Here is a 26,608-nt window from a genome sequence, read left to right as displayed (position 1 = left end):
TTCAAAGCTCCCAACATATCTGTGCCTGGCAGAGTGGAAATGTGCAAAATTGTAAACAACTAATCACTTGTATTCCCTGTTCATCATGAGCAAAATTCTGCCTTGTGATATGAAGGTACAACTCTCAGTCACTTCAATGACAGTTGCACACGTGTATCTGAGGGCAGAATTTGGACCCTGGTCTGTTATGGATACCATTCAGGACAAGCAATCTATACATATATACAGTGTTCTAGTTTCAGCTGTAGTCCCTTTCTCCATAAATTTTCTACTTAGCTCCCACAAGAAGTTTGCTTTTTGGTGGGGAGAATAAGTATATTTTTCTTCGCTGGTTTATAAAGATACTTTTCAGGAAATAGCCTCACCATATTGTTTAAAGGACTCTGTCAACTGTTTTACAGATTCTGTTTTTTTGTTGCACACTGTTAACCCCTCCCCCCCCTTTTTAAATAAAAGTTCCCTTTTCACTTTGTACTTTTTATTTGAGATACCCTTTAGTCAAAATTGTACAACACTGAGGCTTGATTGGAAATTTTACCTGTAGCACTATTTCAGCTAGGGATGTGTTTTTTGTTTGTTTGTTTTTTACTAACATATTTATACAGGTAAAAGCCCTAGTATGGATCCAGTTATACTTGTATAAAGGTGTCTTATGCCAATATAGTAATTCCCCTTCCCATATGGAATAGTTATACTGGTAAAGAGTGCCTTTATACCGATATAATTGCATCCACACTAATGGGGTTCTACAATGTTAACTATCCAGTATAGCTAAAGTGATACAACTTTCTAAATTAGACAAAGCTTTAGTCAGGTTGGTAAACACTTGCAGTTCCATCATATTTCTTAGTGGTACAAAGGCCAGCATGGCTCTCTATTCTTTACTTCTCTATCTCCACACAGGCATCGTTGATGATAGCAGCAGCTGTGTGTGGAACTCTTTAAATACCTTAAGTTAATCACTGTTGTGCATGGGGGAGGTAACATAAGGCTGAATGCTGGAGTTCCTCCTGCACATGTGTTTACTCTTGCTCAGAGTCCCATTGACTATGCAGGAGTAAGCATAAGTGCAAATGGGAGTAACCATTTGCAAGATAAAGACAATGTAGGTGGGGAAGGGTGGGGGTGTACTTTTTTGTACGTTTGTACATTTTTCATTTTTAAATAATTGGTGTAGTTGCCAGTGACCATTATCTATCTATATCTATAATTTCAAAGGGAAGGGTCACATTTTAGACTTATGTTGACAGTGCCCTTTTAAATTTTCTTTTAATATCAAACAGAACATATTCTTTAGGAAGTTACACTTTCTTAAGATGATATAAAATTATCCTTCTCTACACGACCATGGCCTGAAATGGAGAACTATAGTTATAAATTCCAAAGAGTTAAAAATGAATCTATACCGTACTTTGAAAGCTAATTATGCAAAAGGATATAAAAAGAAAACAAGGGTATTATTACTATATATATATATATAAAATATGTGCAAAATTCAATATACAAGCTTTTGTTATTCAGCCATATTATTTAAAAATAATGTAAACTTGTGTTAACTTATTTAAACCAATATAAGTAGTTTGATGTTATTCCTGGAAAACAAAGATTGTCAGTACAAGCCGCTCCATAACTAGGAGGACAAGTGGAACACGGGACTCCTACTTTATATGGCGCTTCTCCAATCCAGTTGCCCCTGAAAATATAAAGTAATACACATTTTTAGTAACTTAAGAAAAATATCTTTTAATAAGTGCAAACTAAGTTTGAGTGATGTATTGCCTATCATGTAGTTATAAAATATTTTCATATTGCATTGGTGACAGACACTATTTTTGGAATGACTTTTTTAACTTTGCTCTCTAGAAAGAGAAACCAACCAGCGGGCTCTTGTTAATAAGATATTAGTGTCACAGTGTTGTTGCAAAGTTTTAAAACTTTCATTGATTGCATATTTGTAGTGTTTATTTTCAAGATGGGAGTGGGTCTTTTGAGTATCTTGTTACAGAGTTTAGCTCATCAGGGATCCATTTTGCTGGGTATTGAGTGTGAACTCATGTTGGTTTGCTCAAAGGAACTGGGGAAATGAAGAAGAATGACATGTAGAAAGAGTGCAGGAACTGTGAGATGGCTAGAAAATTTCACTGAAAGATGAAGTCAGGGGTCTATTGGGATTTCATGAGGACCCAGGGATTTGGCTGGAAGTTGTAGGTGCCCAGTTTCTTCTAGAGGACCGAGGGTACAGGTAGGTAGCAGGCTGCAGAGGTAATCATGAGGAGTGGGGTAGCCTCAAATGTGGCATCTGAGTAAGCATCCAGACTTCTAGATGCTTATACAAAGCTCTAAACTTTTAGAGATTGACCCATCATTATTGACTCTGGGATTACAGGATGGTCACTGGAGAAAGAAAGCTAAAATTAGATTTCTACTTAAATGTTGCATTTCACTAAGAAAAGAACCTTCTAATACATGTGTGATGTGCTAAAGCAGTGAGTAATGCAGTTATTTGTCAAGCATTTTCTCATTCCCCCTTCCCAGCCAATAAAGATGGATCAAAAAGCCTAACTTCGGGTTGTGTCTTGGAAGAAAGTAGAAGTCTCTCAAATACTTTACTCGTTCTTATTCCTATTCCAAATGGGCACAGCAGACTGCACAAGCAGGGAAATTTGCTAGCTTGATAACAGATACTGTAATCTAAAGGGAGTGCCACAAGTTGAATGTTGGCTTCATTCATCGTGAGTGATTAATAGAGCTGTAGATTAAATATATCAGTTAATTAGGTCTAAACCATACACAAATTTTTAAACAACCCTTCTTAACACTGTTTCTGAAATCAGAAACTCAAGTAGATATTGTGGATTACCTGGCATATTTTTCAACCAGTTTAAACATCAGCTAATAGGAGGTATAGCGCTGATGTCCTGGGCAAATTCCAATTTGAATAATGTTATTCTGCACCCCTAAAACCCCTCTAGTTTAAAATGGTTACAGTGTTCTTCACTTCCTGCCCTCACCTATTGTATAGTGCTGTGGTATGCGGTGTAGCTGAGAGGTGCAAACGTCTTAGTGATTAGTGAAGTGAAACCTATATGTAGATATTCAGGTCCTGACCTTGACGTCCTTGCCAAATTTCATTCAGTCTTTTCAGGCAAATTTCCACTGACATCAAAACATGGACATAGGAATTGTCATGCTGGACCAGAATAGTGATCCCTGTAATACCAAATCCTTTATCTGGCAGGGCCAAATACTAGGGATGAAAATGCTGGTCCCACCGACTTCACTGGAGCCAGGAATTCACCCAAAATACTTCAGAGGAAGATGTAAGAAACCCTTTAGCTTATGGGATAACCTGCCTATACGGAAGTTTCTTCCTAGCTCTAGTCAGTGAGTGGTTGGCTTATGCTCTGAAGGATGATAGCTCATGTCTCATTTAAAACACTCTTTTATCTTATCTAGTGTAACTGTTGATGTTCTCATTATCCACATAAAAGTCTAACCCTTTTTTTTAATCCTTCTAAGCCTTGGCATCCATATTTAGTGGCAATGAGCTAATAACTTTGATAGAGTAAGGGCCTAGTAAAACTGAGTTGAGACCTCAGGATTTCTTCTACAGACTGCAAAGTAAGTCAGAATTTGCAGAACAAAAGAAATTAAATGTAACATATCATTATAACAGGGTTAATAATGCATCAAATAACACATCAAATAATTCAGTAGTTTTCAACAATGCCTCATTCATTTGCCATAATTGAATGAAATGAATGATATACCCTAATAATTTTGTAATTCCTTTGTGTTTTGTAATTTTTGATACATATATACATACATTATAATGCCTGGGTTGCTATTAAAGACAGGCTATAAGTTATGATATTTGGAACCTGATTGGGGTATCAGTCCAAACATCCCCAAAGTAGGGAGATTGGAGTCAGATCTGGTTTTACTGTCTGATCCCCCTCTAGTTCCTTTGCTACTACTTTTTATATTAATTGTAATAGTAAATATAAAGGACCTGCCTTCTTGTCTCCCAAAATAGAAGTGATTTCTTCTTTGGAGGTTTTTTCATAAAAATTTACCTGTTTGGGGGTTGCAACTCTTCAGAGAGACAGTTAAAAATTCTCTTCTTATGTATATGGCAGCTGGGACAATGAAATTACTCACACTCATCCACTGCCCTATTCTTTACCACTTATGGATCTGTAACATTTAAAGTTTATCAAACATATACAACTCATTATTATTTGTCTGGGTTGTTTTATACAGCACCATTGGCATGCAAGGCCATTTATAGACGTTTAAGGCCCCAGTCTTCAATGGGCCAACTCATGTCAGTAAGTGCAAGTCGACATAAGTATGAATTGCAGAACTGGATTTCCTAACATCGCAAGGGAGGGAGGAGAAAAAGGTGGAGGGGGGAAGAGTAATGCAAAGGATGAGCATTACAATAACTAAAATAAAGAGATGTGATTTTGTTAAATACACATCTTGTTATTCCTCTTTGGTTTGTACATTTTTATATTTCCAATTATTATATTTGTTCAGGGAAGCGGGCCCATCACAAAAGCATGACAGGAATGCTAGCTGGAAAAAGGAAGTAAACAATCCTATCAAATAACCCATACATGCATGAAGTATAAAAGTAAACAGAATGAAAAGAAAGCAACTCACTTTGGGGCATAGTTGCATACCAAGTAAACAGCTTGTCGCCAAACAGATCCCCAGATATTCATATTGTGGCATGTGTGGACTGCGCAGCCTATACGATTGGAAGTGGCCCAAACCATCTGAATAAATAATCATTATTCTTTTGGTGAAGTCAACACTGAAAAGAAATATTATTTACGCACGCACACGCACACACACACACACACACACACACATATACACATCACAGAAAAGTCCAATTTTGAACTATAGATTGGTGAAAGAAGAATGGAACTCATATAACCTGTGTATAATGTGTGCACATGGGTCCATAGCATCTCAGAGGGCATCTAGGGTTGCAGTCCTGAGGATATGGAAAAGCATAGTCTTTCACTTCATCATACCATGGCTTTACCAGCTGAAGAATGGATCGATACCTAGATTAATTTAAAGACATAGGTTGTGGGGGAGGGAAAGTTCATTTTCAAAACTTGTTATGTTAGAACATTTGGCTTGGCATCCATAGTACAGTCCATTCACAAACTGCTATTCTGTGGAGACCTGAAATCCTTGGTTACAATAACAGTCACCAATGATTAATTCTCATATTCCTGAATGGAATGAAAATCTTTATAAGCTGTAAACAAATCGAGTTCTTGCCATCGCACTAGCTAAAAGGTTCAGATTGGTGTAGCTCCATTGAAATTGACACCAGCTGAGGATATGGCCCTCAGCTTTTTATAAAAATAAAAGGTTTTACAAAATGACATCTACCTACCTTCCAGTTCTTACAGATAGGTTTTGGCCCAAGAATCTCAGTAAGTAGGAAGGTCCATGGTCCCAAATGCATGTTGCAGCCCAAGCCTCTGCGGACTTGGCAAGAGTTTCATCCCAAACCTGACAAAGTAAAAAGTCCTTAGCAGTGGTACTGAAAAATGTAGACAAATGCAAGATGCAGGTATGATATGATATGATATGATCAGGTCAATATAACATATCAGATCAATAGCTCAACACTTGAAGAAGATTTTTATAATACTTGATGTTAAATCTGTGGTTCCCATAAAAAAATATGTTGTGTGTCTTACAAAAAATAAAATACAGTCAGAGAGCTCCAGCATCCACATGAACATGGCTACATCATGTATGGGGACTTGTCGGATCTATCAGAGGGCCAGGACACACCACCAAAGTCCAGCACCCTGAGTATGCAGCTGTGCCCCATCCTGTATGGAAGGGTCCTCCTATGACACTATTTTCCCCATCCACTTTCCAGGAGTCTTTGGGGGCTCTTTGTATTGGATAGAGTCCAGAGTGGGCAGTGGGGATCCCATGAATTGTTGGAGATCAGGGCTAAGAAGACACACATTGTCCTGTGGAACATTCTAGAAGGGATAATGCAACCTCAGATGGTATAACATATTCCATGAAACCCCCTACACATAGTAGGTGGAATAGCCAGCCTGGCTTCTTTGAAGCCACGTTGTCAGGAAAGCAAAGGGCCAGAGTGGAGGTAGAGGGTCTCCTAGGGACTCCTCCAGGATCCACACTGAGCATGTGCTTCCAGAACTCATCCCACAGGGGATCAAATACTGTTCCCCAGTGGAATAATCAGCAAACAATTCTGTTAGAAGATCTTTTAGTGACTTCCTTCCCCTAAGTTTTCTTCCATGATTTTTACTGTGGGAACAAATGATCCAGCACACAGTTCTTTATTACTAGAGATATTTGCATTAAAGGAGGATTTTTTCCCCCTCAGGAGTTAAATAGTGTCTCCTGTTTGTCTCTCATTTGTTCACATAGATCCTTGGTTTGTGGCTAGATTCAACGGCAAACAGTTATGAAGTCATAAACAGAGGAATGTGTCAGTCAAATAATATAAATAGCAGCAATCAATAATCTCTTACAGAATGAACACATATTCAGGGTAATGCCTCTAGTAGTGAGCATTTTATTAATATCATAGAATATGTGCAAATTCCAATATATTTAAAAAATAAAGTTATGCTCAAGTAACAAAGTCTAGCTCCAGACTTGGATGCGTTTTCATATTGCCTCAAAGTTCAGGGTATTCCAGTTCAGGCTTTTGGTCCTCAGAGTTCAGGGTATTCCAATTCAGGCTTTTGGTCAAGGCCAGCTTTAACAAACAGCAAATAGAAACGCAAAAAATCCCGAAACAATCCAGATAAATATTTTATCCAAGCCAAAAATATATATTTAAAAACAAAAGCAAACCAAAAACATCCAGTGAAGCTGGAAAACAGAACATACACTTTATAATAATAGGAGATATACCAATCTCCTAGAACTGGAAGGCACCTTGAAAGGTCATTGAGTCCAGCCCCCTGCCTTCACTAGCAGGACCAATTTTTGCCCCAGATCCCTAAGTGGCCCCCTCAAGGATTGAGCTCACAACCCTGCGTTTAGCAGGCCAATGCTCAAACCACTGAGTTATTCCTCCCTCTGTATGATGCAAGATGGACAATTGGGGATAAACATCATAGAGGACAATTTGGCACATAATGCCTATATCTTGACAATGAGCTAATGATCTGCGATTGATTCTGGGAATTACAGACCAGTGAGAATTATCTCAGTACTAGAAAATTAGTTGAGAAAAATCATTGAAGTTAGTGTTATGGAGTGACTCAAAGGTGCCCTCTTTCACTGTTATCAAATATGAGATGCAGGAGAAGGCATTGATAGTTTAAGTTCATGTAGAATTTCAAAGTGCAATTGAGGAAAGAGCCTTTTGAGGAACTCTAGTAGCCACCAGAAGAAGTAAAGTCCCATCATGGATTAAAACTGGTTGTGTCCTCCCTCCTCCACCACCCCACCCAGGCTACCTTGGCAGTTATCCCCTATTTTTGTGACTAATTAATAAAGAATGCATGAATTTGAAACAATGACTTTATTGCCTCTGCAAGTGGTGATTGAAAGGGGGAGGGGAGGGTGATTGGCTTACAGGAAAGTAGAGTGAACCAAGGGAGCGGGTTTTCATCAAGGAGAAACAAACAGAACTTTCACACCATAGCCTGGCCAGTCATGAAACTGGTTTTCAAAGCTTCTCTGATGCGCAGCATGCCCTGCTGTGCTCTTCTAACCACCCTGGTGTCGGGCTCTGCATAATTAGCAGCCAGGCGATTTGCCTCAACCTCCCACCCCGCCATAGATGTCTCTCCCTTACTCTCACAGATATTGTGGAGCACACAGCAAGCAGTAATAACAATGGAAATATTGGTTTCACTGAGGTCTAACAGAGTCAGTAAACTGCACGAGCTAGCTCTTAGACGTCCAAATGCACATTCTACCACCATTTTGCACTTGCTCAGCCTATAATTGAACAGCTCCTGACTACTGTCCAGGGTGCCTGTGTATGGTTTCATGAGCCATGGCATTAAGGGGTAGGATGGGTCCCCAAGGATAACTATAGGCATTTCGACAGCCCCAACGGTCTGGAAAGTAAGTCCTTTGCTGCAGCCATTTAGACAGACCAGATGAAGATGCGAGTGTCATGTACCTTTCCCATTGATGTTGGTGAAATGTCCCTTGTGATCCTCCAATTTGTTTGAGTGATTCTAGAGAGGCTATTGCAAACTAGCAGTTTATTCCATCACTGCTACAAACTTGGTACAAGGACTTTACAATTATTTGTATATATATGATCTATTAACCATTTATAACTCTTTCCTTTTATTATTAAACCTTTAGATTTTAGTTACTGAAGGGTTGGCATCAGCATGATTATAGGGTAAGATCTGAGTTATGTATTGACCTGTCTAAGTGGCTGATCCCTTGGGATTGGAAGGACCCCAATTCTGATTAAACTGGTTTTCAGTAACCACTCATCAAAAAGTCCAAGTCCAGGTGAGCCAAGGACAGGAATGCATAAGGAGGCTATGTTTTTGGCTTCTTGTTAACTAGTGTGGTGATACAGAAGCTCATTTATGTTACCGATTTGGTAAACTCTAATGATAGAATAACCACCAGTTTGGGGTGTGTCTGCCCTATTTCTTAGCAGTCTGTCCTGAATTTGGTATTCTCAGTTGTGACCCACTGAGGCATGGTGACAACATGGTCTCCAAAGTTTTCTATCTAATACTAGACTTTAAATAGGATTATATATGAGCACTATCAAATAGATTGTAAACTGTCAAAGGATAATGATAAATTACAATGCTTTTTCCTTTTGGAGATGGACAAATGTGTCCAGTGATATACTGCAGTGATTAGTGCTTTGGCTAGTTTTATTCGGCATGTGACTTGGAATAGAGAACAAAGAGTGTAGTTGCAGTTAACACTAAATGGAGAGATGTTGCAAACATGAATCAGGACAAAAAATAAATAAATAAAGGGATTTTGGAAAGGTTGAAAATATAGAGAAGAAATCCCAAGATTATATTCTCCACTGACGAATGCATCTGATCAAATGTAATCCAAAACATATTTACTCAAAGAACCAAGATACTTAAGAAAGAAAGAAAGAAAGAAAGAAAGAAAGAAAGAAAGAAAGAAAGAAAACTCTGATTGTATTCAGCAAACTAAGGGACTGTCTCTGGAAGCCACCCATATACGTAACTCCTGTGGACTTCAATGAACATTTGACATAGACGGGATCACAGCCTAACTTTCGATCTGGATGGCAAAAGAGAAATGTGCATATAATTTCAGGCTGTGTATGCAGAAGTATCTTATCAGAGCAGGGAAGCAGTAATGCCCTTTTTTATGGTATTGATGAGACCACCCCTAAAATACTGTGTTTCTTTTGATTTATTAATTCATCATTATTAGTTTTCAGTCAACAGCACAATTTGCTAGCAACTGTGAAACATAAAATAAGGCATAATTCTTGCATTGAAGAGCTTGCAATCTAAGAAAAAGACAAAAGGTAGGGAAAATAGCACCAGCATTTAGTAAAGGGGTCCAGGTGATAAATGGCCATGTCACGATAATACACTTTTAAACAAATATTATCAGCCAGATCCTCAGATGATATAAATGAGCATAGCTGCAATGCAGTCTTGCCCAATTTTTTTGCCATTTGCCAATTATAGTTAGACAGTTTCTTGTAGGAGTCACAGTGGAAGTGATTTCTCCAGAGGGATTTGACTGTTGAGAGATAATGGCCTCATGAACCAAACCAGAGAGGTTTCTATATTTTAGTTGAAATTCATGGATGAAATCCTAACCTTGCTGAAATCAATGGAACTTTTACTACTGGCTTTAGTGAGGCCAGAATTTCATCCCTGTTTTTTTTAACTCTCTTCAAGCAAGAAGTACAGTAAATCCTATCATTCCCATCAAGTACAGCAAATAGCAGAGGAAAATGTAAAACATACTGCTAATAATGAATGAACTGTAAGAAGTCTTTCATAAGGAGTTTTCAAAATAGTTTGGTAACAGTTACAAACAACTTCCATTCCTGAGGTGTTCGTAACTCTGAGGTTCCACTATAGCTTCCATAGTGCCCAATTTGTAGCTGTTAATAGCATCCTGTCACACTATGAAACAAACGTCTTTGAGATAAGGAAAAACAATATATTTTCTAACTTTGCTGGGGCTGTCTGCAGTCAGAAGTCCTCCATCACCATAGCTTTCACAAAATCTACTGCAAGTTTGCTAAAAGGCTGCTGAATTATACTATACATGTGTTTCAATTTCTAGATATATTTATTTCTTGGTAATTTCCCAAGAGCAAACTGCACCTTTTAAAATGGTCTCTAAACAAAATTACTTCTGTTTTATTAGTGAACTAAAATATTTAATGTGCTTATTCTTAAATACACTATTGCACTTGGCAGCAGCTGTTCAGGACAGTTTGAACATGCAAGCTTTGCTAAGGGCATCTGTGGATGATGAATGTGCAATGTCATGATTAAATTATACTGACTAAAACAAAACAAATTTAAAAATCAACATACCCCATTTTTCTGAGCATGCTATTGGGATATATCAAACTTTAATGACTCAGATTTTATTAGCATGCTGAGACCACATACAATTTTCATTCTGTACATGCACTACAGCAGTTTTCTTTTGCATTCATTGAGTGCCTGCTGTATGAATACTCAATTGTAATAGAATTAATGTCACCTCTTTTTTTAGGTTTGCTCTTTTGGAGGAGTACTTACTGGTTTCAGTGTAGACCAGGCTCAAGTCCCACTGTAACCTATCTTGAAATGACACATTATGCATTTATCACTGGATTAAAAATTAAGCTTTCATCTAGGGCTTGTCTACATGAATATTTATTTTTCAGCAAGCTGGGGTGTGAATCTACCCTGTGCTAACCTCCCATGCACTAATTATCCATGTGGACCCTGCTGATGCACACTAACAGTTTGGGAGTGCACTTAATATACTCCCATTTCAAAGCAGGGTGTAATTCAGCACCCATTGATGTCAATGGCAATGCTCCCACTGACTTCAATCGGGGCAAAATGAAGTCCATGATTGTATTCCCTCATTATGTTCAGTCCTCATGGAAAAGTGGGGTCATGTAGAATTAACAAGGACAGCTAAATGCTTCAGCTTAAATGCTCTCAGCAATACAGTATGCAAACCATGCTGATGTTTAAACTGCCACTGTCAGATGTCAGGGTTAGCATCCCATTAAACTATATGGAGCAATTCCTTTCAGAAACTGTTGTTTCAATTTGTCGGTTTGGGGAATTCCTGGTGGCTCACGAACCACACTGCATCAGGAGGGCTAGAAATACACACACACTCTACGAATACTTAATAGAAGCTTTAAATCTGTGCAGATTGAAGTGTTTACAAGAGAAGTGCCCATGTGACTCTGGAGGAGCTGGAGTTGATATACAGACCTCGGTCCCTGGATAGCACTGGAAGAAGCATAGGGCTCTTCACATCACACCCCATCAACTTCTCTAGGCAGCTTAGAATGGTACTGACCAGTTCTGGAGGCAGCACAAGTCAAAAGGGAAAAATGGTAGAGAACTTTGAACCTCAGACTGGTGCATGGAGGACACCACTCTCCACCTGAAGAAAATAAACATGCAATCCCACATCTCTTTGCGTATGTGCAAATATTGCTTTTAAATTTTATACTAGAGTATATTTATCTGACTTGATTTCTACTGCCACAAGCGATTGTTTCCTCCCTGTTGTGAAAAATTATCAAAATTCCACCACTGGATAATCTTGTACCAGAGGAAAAATCCATAGCCACTCAATAAATCAATCACTCACTAAGGAGTAGTTTTCTATCACATCTCTTTAATGCATTTTCAGAGAAACAAAGAAAAGAAGATGCATATTTTTAACCACCTATATTGCCCCTATCCTCACTGAGATTTATTATCTGACTTTTAAATTCTGCAAGACGTGTTGTGATTCCCCCCCCCGGGAAAGAAATTGCTACTTTATTCCAAATAACAAATAACAAATAATAATAACAACTGGAGATATACCAATCTCCTAGAACTGGAAGGGACCTTCAAAGGTCATCAAGTCCAGCCCCCTGCCTTCACTAGCAGGACCAATTTTTGCCCCAGATCCCTAAATGGCCTCCTCTCAAGATGAACACAACCAACCCTGTTTGCTCAAAATGCTCAACAAACTACTGAGCCCCCCCCCCCAAAAAAAAAAAAAAATAAACTAATATACTCTCCTCTATAGACCTAAGAAGGGAAGGAGTCATCAGCCCCTCCCCCCCCTGCCTCACTAGCAGGACCAATTTTTTGCCTAGCCTCCCTAAGTGGCCTCCTCCTCAAACATTGAACTCTGGGCTGGGCAGGCCAATGGCCAATCAAAACCACTGAGCTATCCCTCCCCAGGTACCAGCAAGGTCTGCCAACAATTTACTATATTTCTTATGATTAGGAGTGTTGTTACAATCTTCTTTTTAGTGGCTTACTCCGAAAGTGGACTACAGTAGGTGCAGTTAGAAAAACTTCTTTTAGCTTTTTACAGGAAGATAAAATAGCACTGATTCAGGCCGTATTCTCTATTTTTGAGATAGTGATTAGCTCCTTAAACCAGTAATACCTATTTATAGTTGAAATGTTGTTTTTAAAGTCAGCTCTTTAACTATGTCTATTGTGTAGGCGTGATATTTTAGAAAGAATTACTGATTTTGGTGATTGAATGCAACCAAGTATTCCAGCAAATATATAAATGGGCCTCAGAATTCTAAATTTGTGAAAAGTCAGACTCAAGATCCATAAATAAAATAATTTTGGTTTTGGTTTCCTGACAATTTTTTTTTTTAGGAAATCAGCCACTTTCAGTGAAATAATTTCATTTAGTTGAAAACCCATTTGTCTGTTGGAAAAAAAGTTTTGATGAAAAATTTTTGAGCAGTCCCAATGTTTATATCTCAATGCTCCCATACTATGATGTGTGAAAAGGGAAGAGAGGAGGTACAGAATTCTTCTCCCCTAAGCTACAAAGGGGAGAAGGTTGTCAGGGGCAGCAGGAGGTGCTGGAAAGGTAAGAGGGTGTCATGTGGAAAGGGACAAATCAGGCAAGGTATTCCGTGATAGTACCGGCACTTCTCTCATGCGCCTATATATTTCTGCATAATTTGTGCTTTCATTTAAAAACATTTAAGTTTCTAGCCTTTATAATCACAAATAAAATGTTATAAACATGAGTAAGTGTAGTGCTGTCTTCCTGAATCTGCTAAGAGACAGGTACCTTAATTAGCCAATTCATATTAATGGGATGTTAACTCTGAAAGGTAATGACAATGATTTAAATGACATTAATATTAAACTGCTCATCATTTTAGGAGAAATGTTCAACTGCTCTGGAATACTGGGAAGATCTTAGGTTTATGGGAAGAGTACAGAGTATAGCCACACTTCCCCCTGTCTTGATGCTGGTCCCGTGTTGGTATGAGCTCTTAATCTTTCCTTGTACAGATAATAAACATGCCCAAATAAAGATATATTTTAATTTGACTAATATAAATATTTCACTTCAATATAAAGTTTGGAGTAGAGTCTTTCATGTGTAGCTGTATATATACCTGAAACCTTACTTGTACATGCATACTTACAGCATCAGATTGCAAATAAAATGTGGAGATAAGTAATTGTGAGGCCATGTGTACACTAAGAAATTAGGCTGACCCAGCTATGTTGCTCAGGGTTGTGAAAAACCCACACCCCTGAGCAATGTTGTAAAGTTGACCTAACCCCCATCATAGACAGTGCTAGGTCGACGGAAGACTTCTTCCAAGAGCTTACCAACTCTTGGGGAAATGGACTAACTACAGCAACAGAAGAACCCTTCCTGTTGCTGTAATGAATGTCTATGCTGCTATAGCAATTTAAGTGTTGACATAGCCATATTGTCATGCAAATATAAGCAACATCCTCCTGGTTATTAACATGCACACTCCTTTTATATTTGTGTCCTCATTTACATTATATTCATGGCTCTGATGGATTTTTCTTTTCAGTTAACAAAGAAAAACCAAACCACCACGATGGCCCAAAGAGAAAATGGCAGGTAAGACCCTACTTTTACTGATGGTCCATCAAAACCATTACATTTTTACATCAACCTTCCCATTTTATTTCTCACAATACATGCATTTTTGCTTATTTATTCAACTGGCTGTGCAGATCAAAAATACTTCTTCATAAAAAGTTAAAGCCTAGAGAAGGAGAAAATCCTTTGCAAAAAGACTTCTCTCTGTGACAAAAAAAACTGGGGAATGGGAGGGAGAAATGGGATGACTGAGGAATGAAATCCTTGGCCCCAATCAGCCAGGCTGGCTGTTTTGTTCTTATATAGGTTCTTATACCATGCTTATCACTGTAGCATCTGAGCGCCTTCCTGTGGTGCATTAAGCAATGCGATTACATATCTGTCACGTGTTGTTGTCTGTACAGCTAGAAGACAGCTAGACATGTAATCATGGGGAGGAATAGCAAAAGTGGCCTGCTGCTGTCCCATTATGCAGGGCTTTGTCCAAGGTGATTCACTCAGTGTGCAGATCCCAACTGGCCATGCTGTCACCCTCTCTGGAGACCTATCACATTGTGCAGAGAGATGCAGAATTCCCATGCGCAGCTTCTCTGCTGGCCCCTCTGTACAGTGTACCTGTAGCTTTTTTAATGTTTTTAGCTAGTCTGTGGACATGTAGGACCCCCCAGTATTTGGCCCTAAGCTTAATAAAACAACCACCATTCCTTCTGCTTGCATGCTTTTTTAGCAGGGTGATTGAAAATGCCTCCTCTCTTCTCCCTCATTCTTTCAGTACATACTGTGTGATGAAAACACATGAGCTCATTGGAATTTATATAGACAGATTTGGCAAGCTTTATATATTTATTTGGGCTGTGAGATCATTTGGATTCAAGGCTGACTCTCTCTAAGAATAAGAAGAGTTTCTTTGCTCTCAGCTGCCACCTGTTAGAAATTTTACTATGCATACTGTAACTAATTAGTACGTAGTGTGTGTCTAAATCCTGCCTTAATATGTGCAGCACAAATTTGAAAACGTAGATAGAAATTCCTAGAGTCCACTTTGCAAAGAAAAAATCCTGATTTATTATACAAGGCCACCTGTAAGATGTAGCTCTCTTTTGGCTATTATTGCAAATAAATATGAGCAAACAGATTCACAGAAATAACCCAAAGGGAAATTGTTCTGAGTTTCAAAGACAGTTGGTTAACATTTTAAAATATATAACACAGCTCTGAACTTCTGGTAAGCAGAAGTGCTGAAATACTACAAGGGTTGCCAGCCCTCCAGGATTGTCCTGGAGTCTCCAGGAATTAAAGATTAATCTTTAATTACAGATTATGTCATGCAATGAAACCTGCAGAAATATGTCCAACCAAAACTGGCAACCCTACAAGAGGACCGTTCCTATGATATTCATTCCCAGCATGACCAGAATCAGATGTCTTAGAAATCTCACAAAAAAACTGCTATCATGAGACTTCAGTTTGCAGATTCAAGAGGTATAGATAAGTTTTATATAAATATCTACATTTTGGGGTACCTATTCAGTCCAAAACTATACTCCTAACTTTTTCAGGTTTTCCCATAACTAATGGCCAAATAGTTTTCTTTCAGTTCTCTGCTTTTCTTCTTATCTTTAGAACCAAGCTTTAAAACAATAAAAAGCAAAGAAAGAAAATCAGTAGGCTGACAAATTTAATAGTAATACGTTCCTTTCATATGTTATTATTTGTGTATCTTTTGGAAAAGTCAAGTGAAAGAGTTACAAACCTCAAAATATTCAGTGTTTTCCTAACCTACTCCAAGACTCATTTTATTTGGCACGATCTTACTCAGGAAGAGGTACCAAGGGGATCTAACTTTATCCAACTGATGATCATACTGTTAATTTGCCAAGAGCCTGAAGGAAGAGTCAGTTGAAATCTTTCATCTGAAATATTTTCAGAGAGAAATGTCTTTTATTCAAGAACAAAAAATGTTAAAGGAAATTTTGTTTCTTTCAAAATTATCCTCTTTTATATGAACAACCTGAAACTTTTCTAATTTTGATATACCAAAAACTGATTGTTTTTGGTTTTTCATTAAAAAAAATTCTGAGAAAAACATTTCTTCCATTTCCTTTGAAAACAATTCTACCAGAAAGACAGATGTAATATACATAAAAGACCCTATTTGAGCTGCTTTGTTCTTCAGAATCAAGATATTGTCCAAGGAGTGATAAGTCTCAACATGTGATGCGTCACCTTGATACAAGTTGACAGGCATTGAATGAAGATATAAAGAACCATTTTTCTCTGGACCACATCTTCACACTCAGAATCAAGCTGGCTCTGGGCCACATTGGAGAACTGTAGAGGATGTATGTCATTGGCCTCACTACAGTCAGCATAATTGGACTGCACTATCTAATAGAGAGCAGGTGGTGTCTCTGCAGTTTTTGTCTCTTGCTCTCTTTGGCATGCACATTTCCACAATTCTGGAGAACACATTCTCTTTCTCAGTTTTGTCTCAGAGGTAGAAGGAGGACAAAAATGTAGAGAGGTTTGAAGTCACTACCTTCTCCATTCTTGTATGAAGCTAAGTACTTTGTGTACTTTGGATCAGGATTCTTGTGAAAAATGTTCGTCTTTGTTTTTAGCCAAGAAGTTCAAGAGGTGCTACATTTAATAATGAATGAATGTCCAATTCTGAGGGCTCAGGGTTACTGCCCTTCTATAAGAAACCTCACTAGGTTTTTCTTTTTCCCTTATGACTCAAACTCCCAGAAGGCTTTCTGCTGATATTACATTTACATAATGTAAATATTCATCCACACTTTAGGATAGACACTCCAAAACATTTATGCCTAAAACAAGGGAAAGGAGCTCTCATGCCAAAGCAAATTTAAACAGGACATTCCTTACCATTTTATTGTTTGAGAAGTTCTTTAAATTTTGCAGAGAAGGGATGTTTTCCAGTAGTGGTCTTTTCTGTTTATCTTTCAAACTGTTCTCCAATCATTCACCAAGAAACACTTCCTGGCTTTTGTTTTTGACATACACAGTAAGAGCTTTACTTGGTCTAGTGGGATGCTGATTCACTCCCTCAGGTAAGTGAGAGCATCCTAAAAGCTGCTCTGACTTATGCTGGCTGCCAGTGTTACCTGAGGTCAATACAGCAGAAGTGGACCATTGGGGCACAGGGAAGCCACAACTAAGGCCCCTTTACACTGCAATGTCCCCTGACCAGACACCAGCTCCCTGTACATTAAGTCTGAATATGCCAGATTTAGAGCCAATTTGTTCTGCTGGCATGACAGAAAGCAGCCGTAACACGGGAGAATCGTGACTTGTCTGGCCATTACTTTATTTCAAACTTTACCATTTATATAGGATTTTTGAAAACTATGTGACTGAGAGAATTCGACATACAGAATTTCTTGAACAAAGTCCACTGTGTGCTATTGAGGTAGTTAGCAATCCATCAATTCAAATGATTGGGCCTAATTTTCATTTACACAAATGCTGCCTTTCACTGCTCTGGTAAAGGAGCCTTAAAGTGGATGTAACTATAATTTACATGTATTAACAATAAAAACATGGGAGGACATAACCTATGCAAAGAGATTAAAGACATTTGATATGTATCATACAACTTAGAGAAATGATGCAAAGAAGACAATTTTCTGTAAATACTTGAGAGGTAATGATATGAAATGGAACAGGGAGATACATTTGATTCGTTGGTTACAAACAGTATATAAAGAGTAATAATCTCAACTTCTCAAGGAAATATTTAGATTAAACATTTGGAAATCATTTCTCATGCTAATGTAGCCCCTATTTCTTTTTCTGATTTCATAGTGTTTGGCCAAAAACATTTCACAGGTTATACTAAGGTAAATTATTTGCTAAGAGATGTTACTGAGACATCATCACTATGTTCAAGAGTAAACTGTATAAAAGCCATATGTGTTCAATGGAGAAGACAGTTCTGAAAGGGGTTGGAACAGACTAAGAGATCCTGTCCAACCCATTATATATGACTCTTAAAGGAGTTTATCCTACAGTCCTTACAAGCATAGTTGATTTCAATGGGATCATGTACATGAGCAAAGGCAAACAGCTCAAGAAACAAAACATCTTCTGAAATATATGAAAGAAGAAAAGAAACTAGTACATTGACACCTGCAGCAGCACTAGTTACATAATGTTAATGTGGCAAAATATATAAACAGCAAGACATTTTATCAGCAGTGCCAGAGTGCTGGAGGACAAACCAAGTAAACTCACTTTGTTGTTTTATGATGAAAGGCTTTCAGGTGTCAAATAAGCCTCTTTAATGTGTTTGGTATAGTAAGCAAAATTGCTTCAATCTATTTGACCTATCCACCACCCAGTGTGTACTTCAAAAGCATCTTCAAGAGTAACTGGATGGCTAGGAATGTTTATACAGAGACTTTCACCTTTAGCGCTCTAGTTTTAATCCAACTAATAGTATTTGGAAGTTATGACCATCTAATGGATACTTATGGCCTCTCTGAAATGAATTTGTGAGCTCATTACTGCTCTTGGTGAACTTGAAGATGCTTTCTAAATACACACAGGGTGAGGTATCAGTTGAAAACTAATAACTTGCTGGTCAATAATATCATGGTGAAACGTATGTAGCAATATTTTAGGCAAAGTTATGAATTCCCCCTGTATGATATTGTTACAAATGCACACAGCCCTGAGTAGGAAAAAGTTCTTAAACGGGTCTCTCCTAAGCAAAGGAATGTATGTTTACCTATAGAATCAAAACTAGTGCCAAATAGATTAATTGATTTTAATCATCTGTTTGCAGTGTTGCTGTAGCCATGTTGGTCCCAGGATATGAGAGAGACAAGGTAGGTGAAGAAATATATTTTATTGGACCAACTTCTGTTGATGAAAGAGACAAGCTATTGAGCTATATAGACCTGAAAATCAGCTCTGTGGAGCTTGAAAGCTTGTCTCTCTCACCAACAGAAGTTGGTCCAATAAAAAATATTACCTCACACACCTTGGCTCTCTCTTTAACACTCTGCATCAGATATCGCTTAATACAATAGGTCTAATTCTTTTCTTGCTTTCCCTGGTGTAAAACAAGAGTAACTCCTTTGAAATCAATGGAGTTACACTTGTGTAAAACATATAAGCAGAGGAAAATCAGGTCTCAAATAATAATGTCAAATAACTCAAACCTTTAGTGCGAGGAGCTCCAGTTTGCCAATGCATAATCCAAATAAAAATGTTAAGACCAGAATGTGTTTCACATTTATAATATGTCTGAGACTGATGTGTGGCAACAATAAAAATATATCCCATTGTTCTTATCAATTTGGCTATCAAATTAAATGTGTCATGGAATCTCAAGAGGTCTGGCAATAGGCTAAGCTGGCTACCATATACAAATCTTGTGTATTCTTGGCCATTCTTTCCTTACATCAGTAGTATAGCCAAGAGAAGCCCTGTAAACATAGGCGTTTAAGACAACAGGAGATGGCATAATACCCAATGAGCTCAAAATATTACTAAATGTAGAGACTGCATGGGAGGCAGAACAGATTTGGGGTCAGAAGGAGACGTTAAAGGAGACAAGCATGCATGGGGGGAGGGGCAAATAATTGGAGTATGGGGTCCAGGTTCCTGTGCTAAATCCTAAACCCTATCAATAGAAGAGATTGAGAATGTGGGAAGGAGTAAGCATGTAGGGCATTTGTGAGGGAAAAAAGGATTCAATCAGGGGGAAAGAGCAGAATGTGATTTGTATGGACAGTGGGGAAAAAACAAGGAGAGACAACATATTTCTTTGGGATTTTTTTCCAAACCAGTTTTCTCATCCCTATTTTAATGTACTGTATGAAAAGATCCTCTTTCAGCTTGTCTGACAAGATGTCTACTCAATGCACTGAAACAGCATCCTCAGCTACTTCAAAGTTCTCCTGCATCTGACATGTTTTTTCCTAGTCATAAGGTGACTAAGACAATGATTTAGGAAGACCAGTTTCACAACTAGCTGTGCCCTTTTGCAGACGCCTCAGGGTAGGATGACATAATTCTGTGAACGTTCAGCATGATACATTTGGTCTGTTGGCAATGACAATATGTCCCAAATATTATATGTGGGAATGGATATTGAGTGTCATAACCTCATAAATGTAACAGAGACCTGATGTTCCCAGCAGCACATTACTGATGAAATTATACATACTGAAATTTCATGAAGAAATTACATGGAGGACTCACAATGGAATCCAAGCTTTCCATAAGACTCCAATACAATGCTGTTGGGTGAGGGACAGCTAGGTGAATTATTGGTAGTGCCTTGAGCTATAACTTGCAGATCTAACTGAATTGTAATCTCTAGTCCTTTTGCCCAAGTTCTCTGAACTCTGAAGAGGAAACAATGGAACACATCACTGCCATTGTGACCCTTGCTGACTAATTAAAACAGGAAGCAGTGCTTCAGAGGAGGCCTAGTTCTTGTTTTGGTGGCTACTGAACTGGCTGATGCTCAAAGCAGCACAGATACACCTGCTGGATGGCTTGTTGCAAGATATTCTACAGTGAGGAAGGCAAGAAAGGGAGTAAAACGTAGCTTGTCATGAATTTCACCCCTCCTGCCAATGGCAGGATCTTGGTTCTTTGTCAAACCTGTCAGGTCTAAAGGTCACCACTTTGGGGTGAAGCCCAGCAGAAAGCCCAACAATATGTAATGAAGCCCTAGCAGTTTCTGAGAGGTGTTAATTAACACAAATAAATTAAATGAATGGAGTCATCCTCCTCTTTCTTGCTCATCACAATTTCTTTACTTTCGTCTTGTGAATGATTCTTTTACAAAACGCTTGAGAATATGAATTTTTTTCCTGACATTGCTTTTGAAACACATTTCAGCTGGTTTCATTGTAGTCAATTGCACAGTACATTTCCAAAAGACACAAGGCAAAGGGAGGGGGAGGCTAGACGGCCCTTCTCCCAGACATCACAGTGAAGTTTATTTGTACAGAATCAATAGAAACCATCAGTCACAGAATTCAGTAATTAAAAGTCTGATTGAGTTTGACTTTTGACCTTCTTATTTTTTTCTGCCTTTGACCTTTCCACTTAACCAAACTTCAAACTCAATCTCCATCACAGACACAAGCCTTGATGCTGCAAGGTTCGGCGCACACTCAGTTCTCTGAGGTGCCCTTGGGAGATACTCAGCATGTTGCATGACCAAACCCAGATTTAGGTAACATCTGTGACAGAGAGAAGTCCAAATTGTTAGTCTTTAGCTCCTAAAGGGGAGGAGTTTGTTTTTATTACCATCATCCCCTTTTCTGCATGTCATGTTAGTGGTGTTATGTTCCTTAAATCTGTTAACCAGCTGTTGTCATCTGAGATGCTCCTGTGTCTTTAAGTGAATATTATACTCCATATACAAAATTTGACTGCCCTTTAAAAACAATGTGAATCCCTTACTTGGTAGGTAAAAGGACTTCTGATTAACTGGCCTATTTTTAATGTTAGAGTACTAAAGTATGCATGTATTGAAAGTTGAAACACATATTACAAATACACTGGCTTTCAATGACAAAGCATTAAATCATAATGAGGAAATAACTAGTGTGTTCAGTTAGCATACTGTAGGAACAGATATTTCCCAGAAAGAACTTCAGCCAATAAAGGGAAAAAATGCCTAAGGATATCATGCACACTGATTTCTGAGTAAATCCAACATGTTTAGAGAAACATTTTAAACAAAGTACTGTATCTGACAGAGAAATAAAACCATTATATGAATACAAAATATGCATGCAAAATAAAAACCATGATCACCTGACAAATCAATCTCTGCAAATAATATATGTGGAAGAGACTAGCAATGTTCATGGGATGCATTTTTTTTAAATACACCAGTGTTATGACTTAGTGTTCTCCATAGTAATTCAGAAATGGAACTATTAATAATTAGGATCTTAACCACTTGGTTTAGATGCTAATTATTTAAAAGCAGATTGTATACCCCTTACTTACCTTCATGAGCAGTGACTCACATGAGTAACCCTACTGACTCAAATCCCATTGACTTTATTGGAACTACTTGTGAGAGTAAATGTTCACCAGGGTGAGTAAAGGGTTCACAATTTGGCTCTTAGCTCTTATAATTATTCATTACAATACTTCAGTTAAAAAAAACCAAAACGTTATAGTAAAGCCATGCAGTGGTTACAACGCATTTGTCTACTGAACTAAAAAATGTTGGCTTGGCTCTGGACAATGAAATCACTGATTTATAGTCTCTTACATTTTCCAGCAGGTCTAATGAAACGTTATTCCCCTCTCAGAAGTAAACGAAAATCCACTTACCATATACTCCATGTTTGAAGCAGGTGGAAAGACTTTGCCTCTGACTTGATTATGATAATCAAGGATGGCAATCATGTCATTCTGTGAAATGTATCGCTTCCGCCTGATTTTGGGGATTTTTGCAGAGTCTAAGTGAGCTGCCAAAGCTGCTTCAATGTCAGTGAAATTTTTGTTTGAGAGAAATAGGTCAGAGGAATTGGGTAATGCTATTGCACTTGTGTCACAGAGAATGAAAAATAAGAAGGCACAACTGATTGCAGAGATTACTGTCATTTTAGGGCCAAGGGAGGAAGACAGGCCACAGGGTTTCTCAGCTCTAAGACAGGAGAGCAGAGGGCAGATCTGTGGAATAAAACGTGTCCAAAGATGTGATTCTATACACAAATTTATGGCTTGAGAGAAAAAAGGAACCTTCCCCCCCCTAAGATCAAAAGGGTTTTTTTCCCCACAATTTGTTAAATCTCTGATACAAAGCAATTTAGAGCTATTCCTTCATAACACAGTGTATGAAAGTGAACCTTAATATGAACTTTTAAAAACTAAGGTCAAATAAAGTGCCATCATATCTGGACTACCATAATCACAAATACACTTTCTGCACAATGACTGTACTAATACACACCATCAGTTTGTACTACACACCATACTCCTTGTTCTAACTGGGCAGACTGCAAGGAATCTCACAGAATTTTATTTACTGGTGATGAAAAATACATTCCAGGGCATGTCTTTTACTGCTTGCACTCATGGCTCTGATAATGCCTCACATACAAACTAACAGGCAAAGAATATAAAAAAGCATGAAAATAGGACATCTTAGTAATAATATTCAAATCTTACTCCAGCAAAATATGATGAACAGTAATAAAAAATGCATGCAAAGCAAACTTATTGAGTTGAATGGCTTACCTCTGTGTAATACCAAAAATCAGTACAGTATACTGTGATCCCAATTTATACAGCTCTTTCCTATGCTGTAGTGTGAACCATTGTAATGAGGATTGTGTCTTATTACAAACCCTCAAAGAACAAAACTCTGCTAGTTTTGAAGCTGCTGGCTACAGGAGCTACTAACAGCTTTTATATATTACAGTCTGTATGATCCAGAAAAGGCAGTCTCTAAGTCTCTTCCTAGCCAAAATGGGAGGGGCAGAGTTTTGCACAGAATACACAATGATTGGGTGGCATCTTTTTAATGTAGGTGGTTAAGATATTGTGTCATACCCACAGCTGCTATACAACAAAGAGGCAAAAGACAAACCTCTTTTTTCTCAGTACTTCCTACCTTTTCTCTTACAGTTTTCCCCCTACCCTCATTTGATTAAATTCATCTTGATTTCCTAATACTATTTTATGGTGATAAGGGGAGATATATGTTTTGTTTTAAAACATCAGTATTCAAGTAACAAGTAATACAATTTACATAGGCAATGACTGGGTATAAGGTAGTGACCTGGTAACTCAGACAACATACAAAGTGAATGCTCAGAATAATCCATGGGAATGCCTTTTAAGAGTGGTTTCTCGCTGAGCTATGCTAGTGGGCTTACAGGGCACGCAAGCAGCAGCATAAAAGGGAAGTGTTTAGTTCATTCATTGTGGAGTGCACCAGACACTCAAAGCCCTGCTCCTTCTTGCTCACTCTCTTGCTCTGGCTTTCTCTCTCCCTCTCTCTCTCATACACCTACAAGTTCCAAAGCAAGGATCAATAAAGCTTATAACTAACAAATAGGTCAGTTACCTGAACGTCTGCCTCTGAGAAACTACAGAAACAGCATGACTAAGAGTGAAAGAGGGCCAGGGAACCATCTGTTTCAGATTTAATAGCATATAAATTGGAATTATTTAGGCACAGAATGGTTCAGCCACTCATACAGCAAAGCTGAGGGCACAATACTGAGGCCATGAAGAATGTAACAGCAGCAACAGCCAGTGGCTAGCAGCCAGCAGGGGGTTAGGGATTGGAGCACGTTCAATGTCAGGCTGAACGAGTTGCCAAGAATAGGAAATTTGGGGCACTCTGTAAGACAAGGCCCCTCAAAGTATTTTGTGATGTCATAAACAAGATGTGCAATGTTCACAGGACAAGGGGAATGGAAACACTTTCAAAAGAGTTTATTAGTTTATACACCATGCATTATCACTTACTGAGTTTGCTAGTACACTAGTTTGCAGTATTTCATTACATGAATTTGTAGCCAGGAAGTGTGATCCAATGGTCACTTCATGGGACTAGAAGCCAAGACTTTTAGGTTCTATCCCTGGATCTATCAGGGAGCTGTGTGTGTGATCTACATAAAGTCATTTAATCTCTCTGTACCGTATGTACAATAGTCCTTCACAGACATGTTGTAAGACTCACATATCTGGCTTTTGTTGATGCACTTTGCAATTAAAGGTGTTATGTAAGGATAAGGTGTATTATTATTATTATTATAGTGTTATTATGTATGCCCAAATTGTCCAACTCTGGTGTCTAAATTGTACCCACAAAATATTCATATGGATGACCAAACAAGAAATTTTGAACACAGGCATATTCTGCGTGTATGATGTTGGATATTGGATAATTTGTTCCATTTAATTTTCTCCCCTATGTAAACAAAGTGCATATTTGTGTATATTACTGCTAAGTAACTGTCATCTCCTTGTTTGAATATAACAGGACAGATACTCAGATAGTGTAAATTGTCAATGATTTACACAAGTTGAGAAATTGGCCCAACCTATCAAGAAGTTCAAAGGATTAATTTTGCAAAGCAATCACATTTTAGATTGATATCATTATTACTTAACATTTATATTGTGGCTAAGGGTTAGCCCCATTGTGCTAGATGCTGTACAAATATGATGTACCGGTATTAGCAAACATTATAAAATATCAACACCTCTGATATTTGTAAAATTGGGCTGCAAATCTCTTAAGAACAGGTTTGCTTGTGAGATTTCCTTTATTTCCATTACTTTTGGTTATTGTTTAACTAGTAGTTTGCATGTGTAATGGGCATTCACAGTAAATGCTCATGTAAAAGTAGACACACAACTACGTGCAATCCTAGCAGGTGTAGCCATGAAAAGCAGACTTTGAACATGAGAGTTCTTGGTGCATCAGAGTGCCTTGACACACACGTGTGCCAACAAGTACTCAAATAAGAAGCAATAGCAAATGCTGAAGTAATAACTCCTACGAAATTCATAGAGTCTAAGGCCAGAAGGGACCATTGTGATCATCTATAAAAAGCAACAAAGAGTCCTGTGGCACCTTATAGACTAACAGATGTATTGGAGCATAAGCTTTCGTGGGTGAATACCCACTTCGTCAGACGCATGAAATGGAAATTTCCAGAGGCAGGTATAAATATGCAGGCAAGAATCACTCTAGAGATAACGAGGTTAGTTCAATCAGGGAGGATGAGGCCCTCTTCTAACAGCTGAGGTGTGAACACCAAGGGAGGAGAAACTGCTTGTGTAGTTGGCTAGCCATTCACAGTCTTTGTTTAATCCTGAGCTGATGGTGTCAAATTTGCAAATGAACTGAAGCTCAGCAGTTTCTCTTTGAAGTCTGGTCCTGAAGTTTTTTTGCTGTAGGATGGCTATCTTTAAATCTGCTATTGTGTGGCCAGGGAGGTTGAAGTGTTCTCCTACAGGTTTTTGTATATTGCCATTCCGAATATCTGATTTGTGTTCATTTATCCTTTTACGTTGGGACTGTCCAGTTTGGCCGATGTACATAGTAGAGGGGCATTGCTGGCACATGATAGTGTATATAACATTGGTGGACGTGCAGGTGAATGAACCGGTGATGTTGTAGCTGATCTGGTTAGGTTCTGTGATGGTGTCACTGGCGCAGCTATGTGGGCAGAGTTGGCATCGAGGTTTGTTGCATGGATTGGTTCCTGAGTTAGAGTTACTATGGTGCAGTGTGTGGTTGCTGGTGAGAATATGCTTAAGGTTGGCGAGTTGTCTGTGGGTGAGGACTGGCTTGCCTCCCAAGGCCTGTGAAAGTGAGGGATCATTGTCCAGGGTGGGTTGTAGATCACTGATGATGCGTTGGAGAGGTTTAAGCTGAGGACTGTAGGTGATGGCCAATGGAGTCCCATTGGTTTCTTTCTTGGGCTTGTCTTGCAGTAGGAGGCTTCTGGGTACATGTCTGGCTCTGTTGATT

The 26,608-nt window shown here is 38.4% G+C and overlaps 1 protein-coding gene across 1 annotated transcript; it reads right to left on the bottom strand.

Moving 5' to 3' along the window:
* Positions 1–1,492: 1,492 nt before the first annotated feature.
* PI15 (peptidase inhibitor 15) lies at positions 1,493–23,476 on the bottom strand. The gene is made up of 6 exons (XM_039526703.1): positions 23,353–23,476; positions 22,444–22,785; positions 5,423–5,541; positions 4,949–5,081; positions 4,669–4,784; positions 1,493–1,693 (listed from the first exon to the last, which is right to left on the bottom strand). The coding sequence occupies exons 2-6, from the start codon at positions 22,714–22,716 to the stop codon at positions 1,558–1,560; spliced, it is 777 nt and encodes a 258-aa protein (XP_039382637.1). The 5' UTR covers positions 22,717–22,785; positions 23,353–23,476; the 3' UTR covers positions 1,493–1,557.
* Positions 23,477–26,608: the final 3,132 nt, after the last annotated feature.

Source organism: Mauremys reevesii, linkage group 2 (genome assembly GCF_016161935.1).
Source record: "Mauremys reevesii isolate NIE-2019 linkage group 2, ASM1616193v1, whole genome shotgun sequence".
Lineage (NCBI taxonomy): Eukaryota > Metazoa > Chordata > Testudines > Geoemydidae > Mauremys > Mauremys reevesii.
Note: the sequence above shows the minus strand (reverse complement) of the source record. Positions and strands in the feature narration are given on the sequence as shown.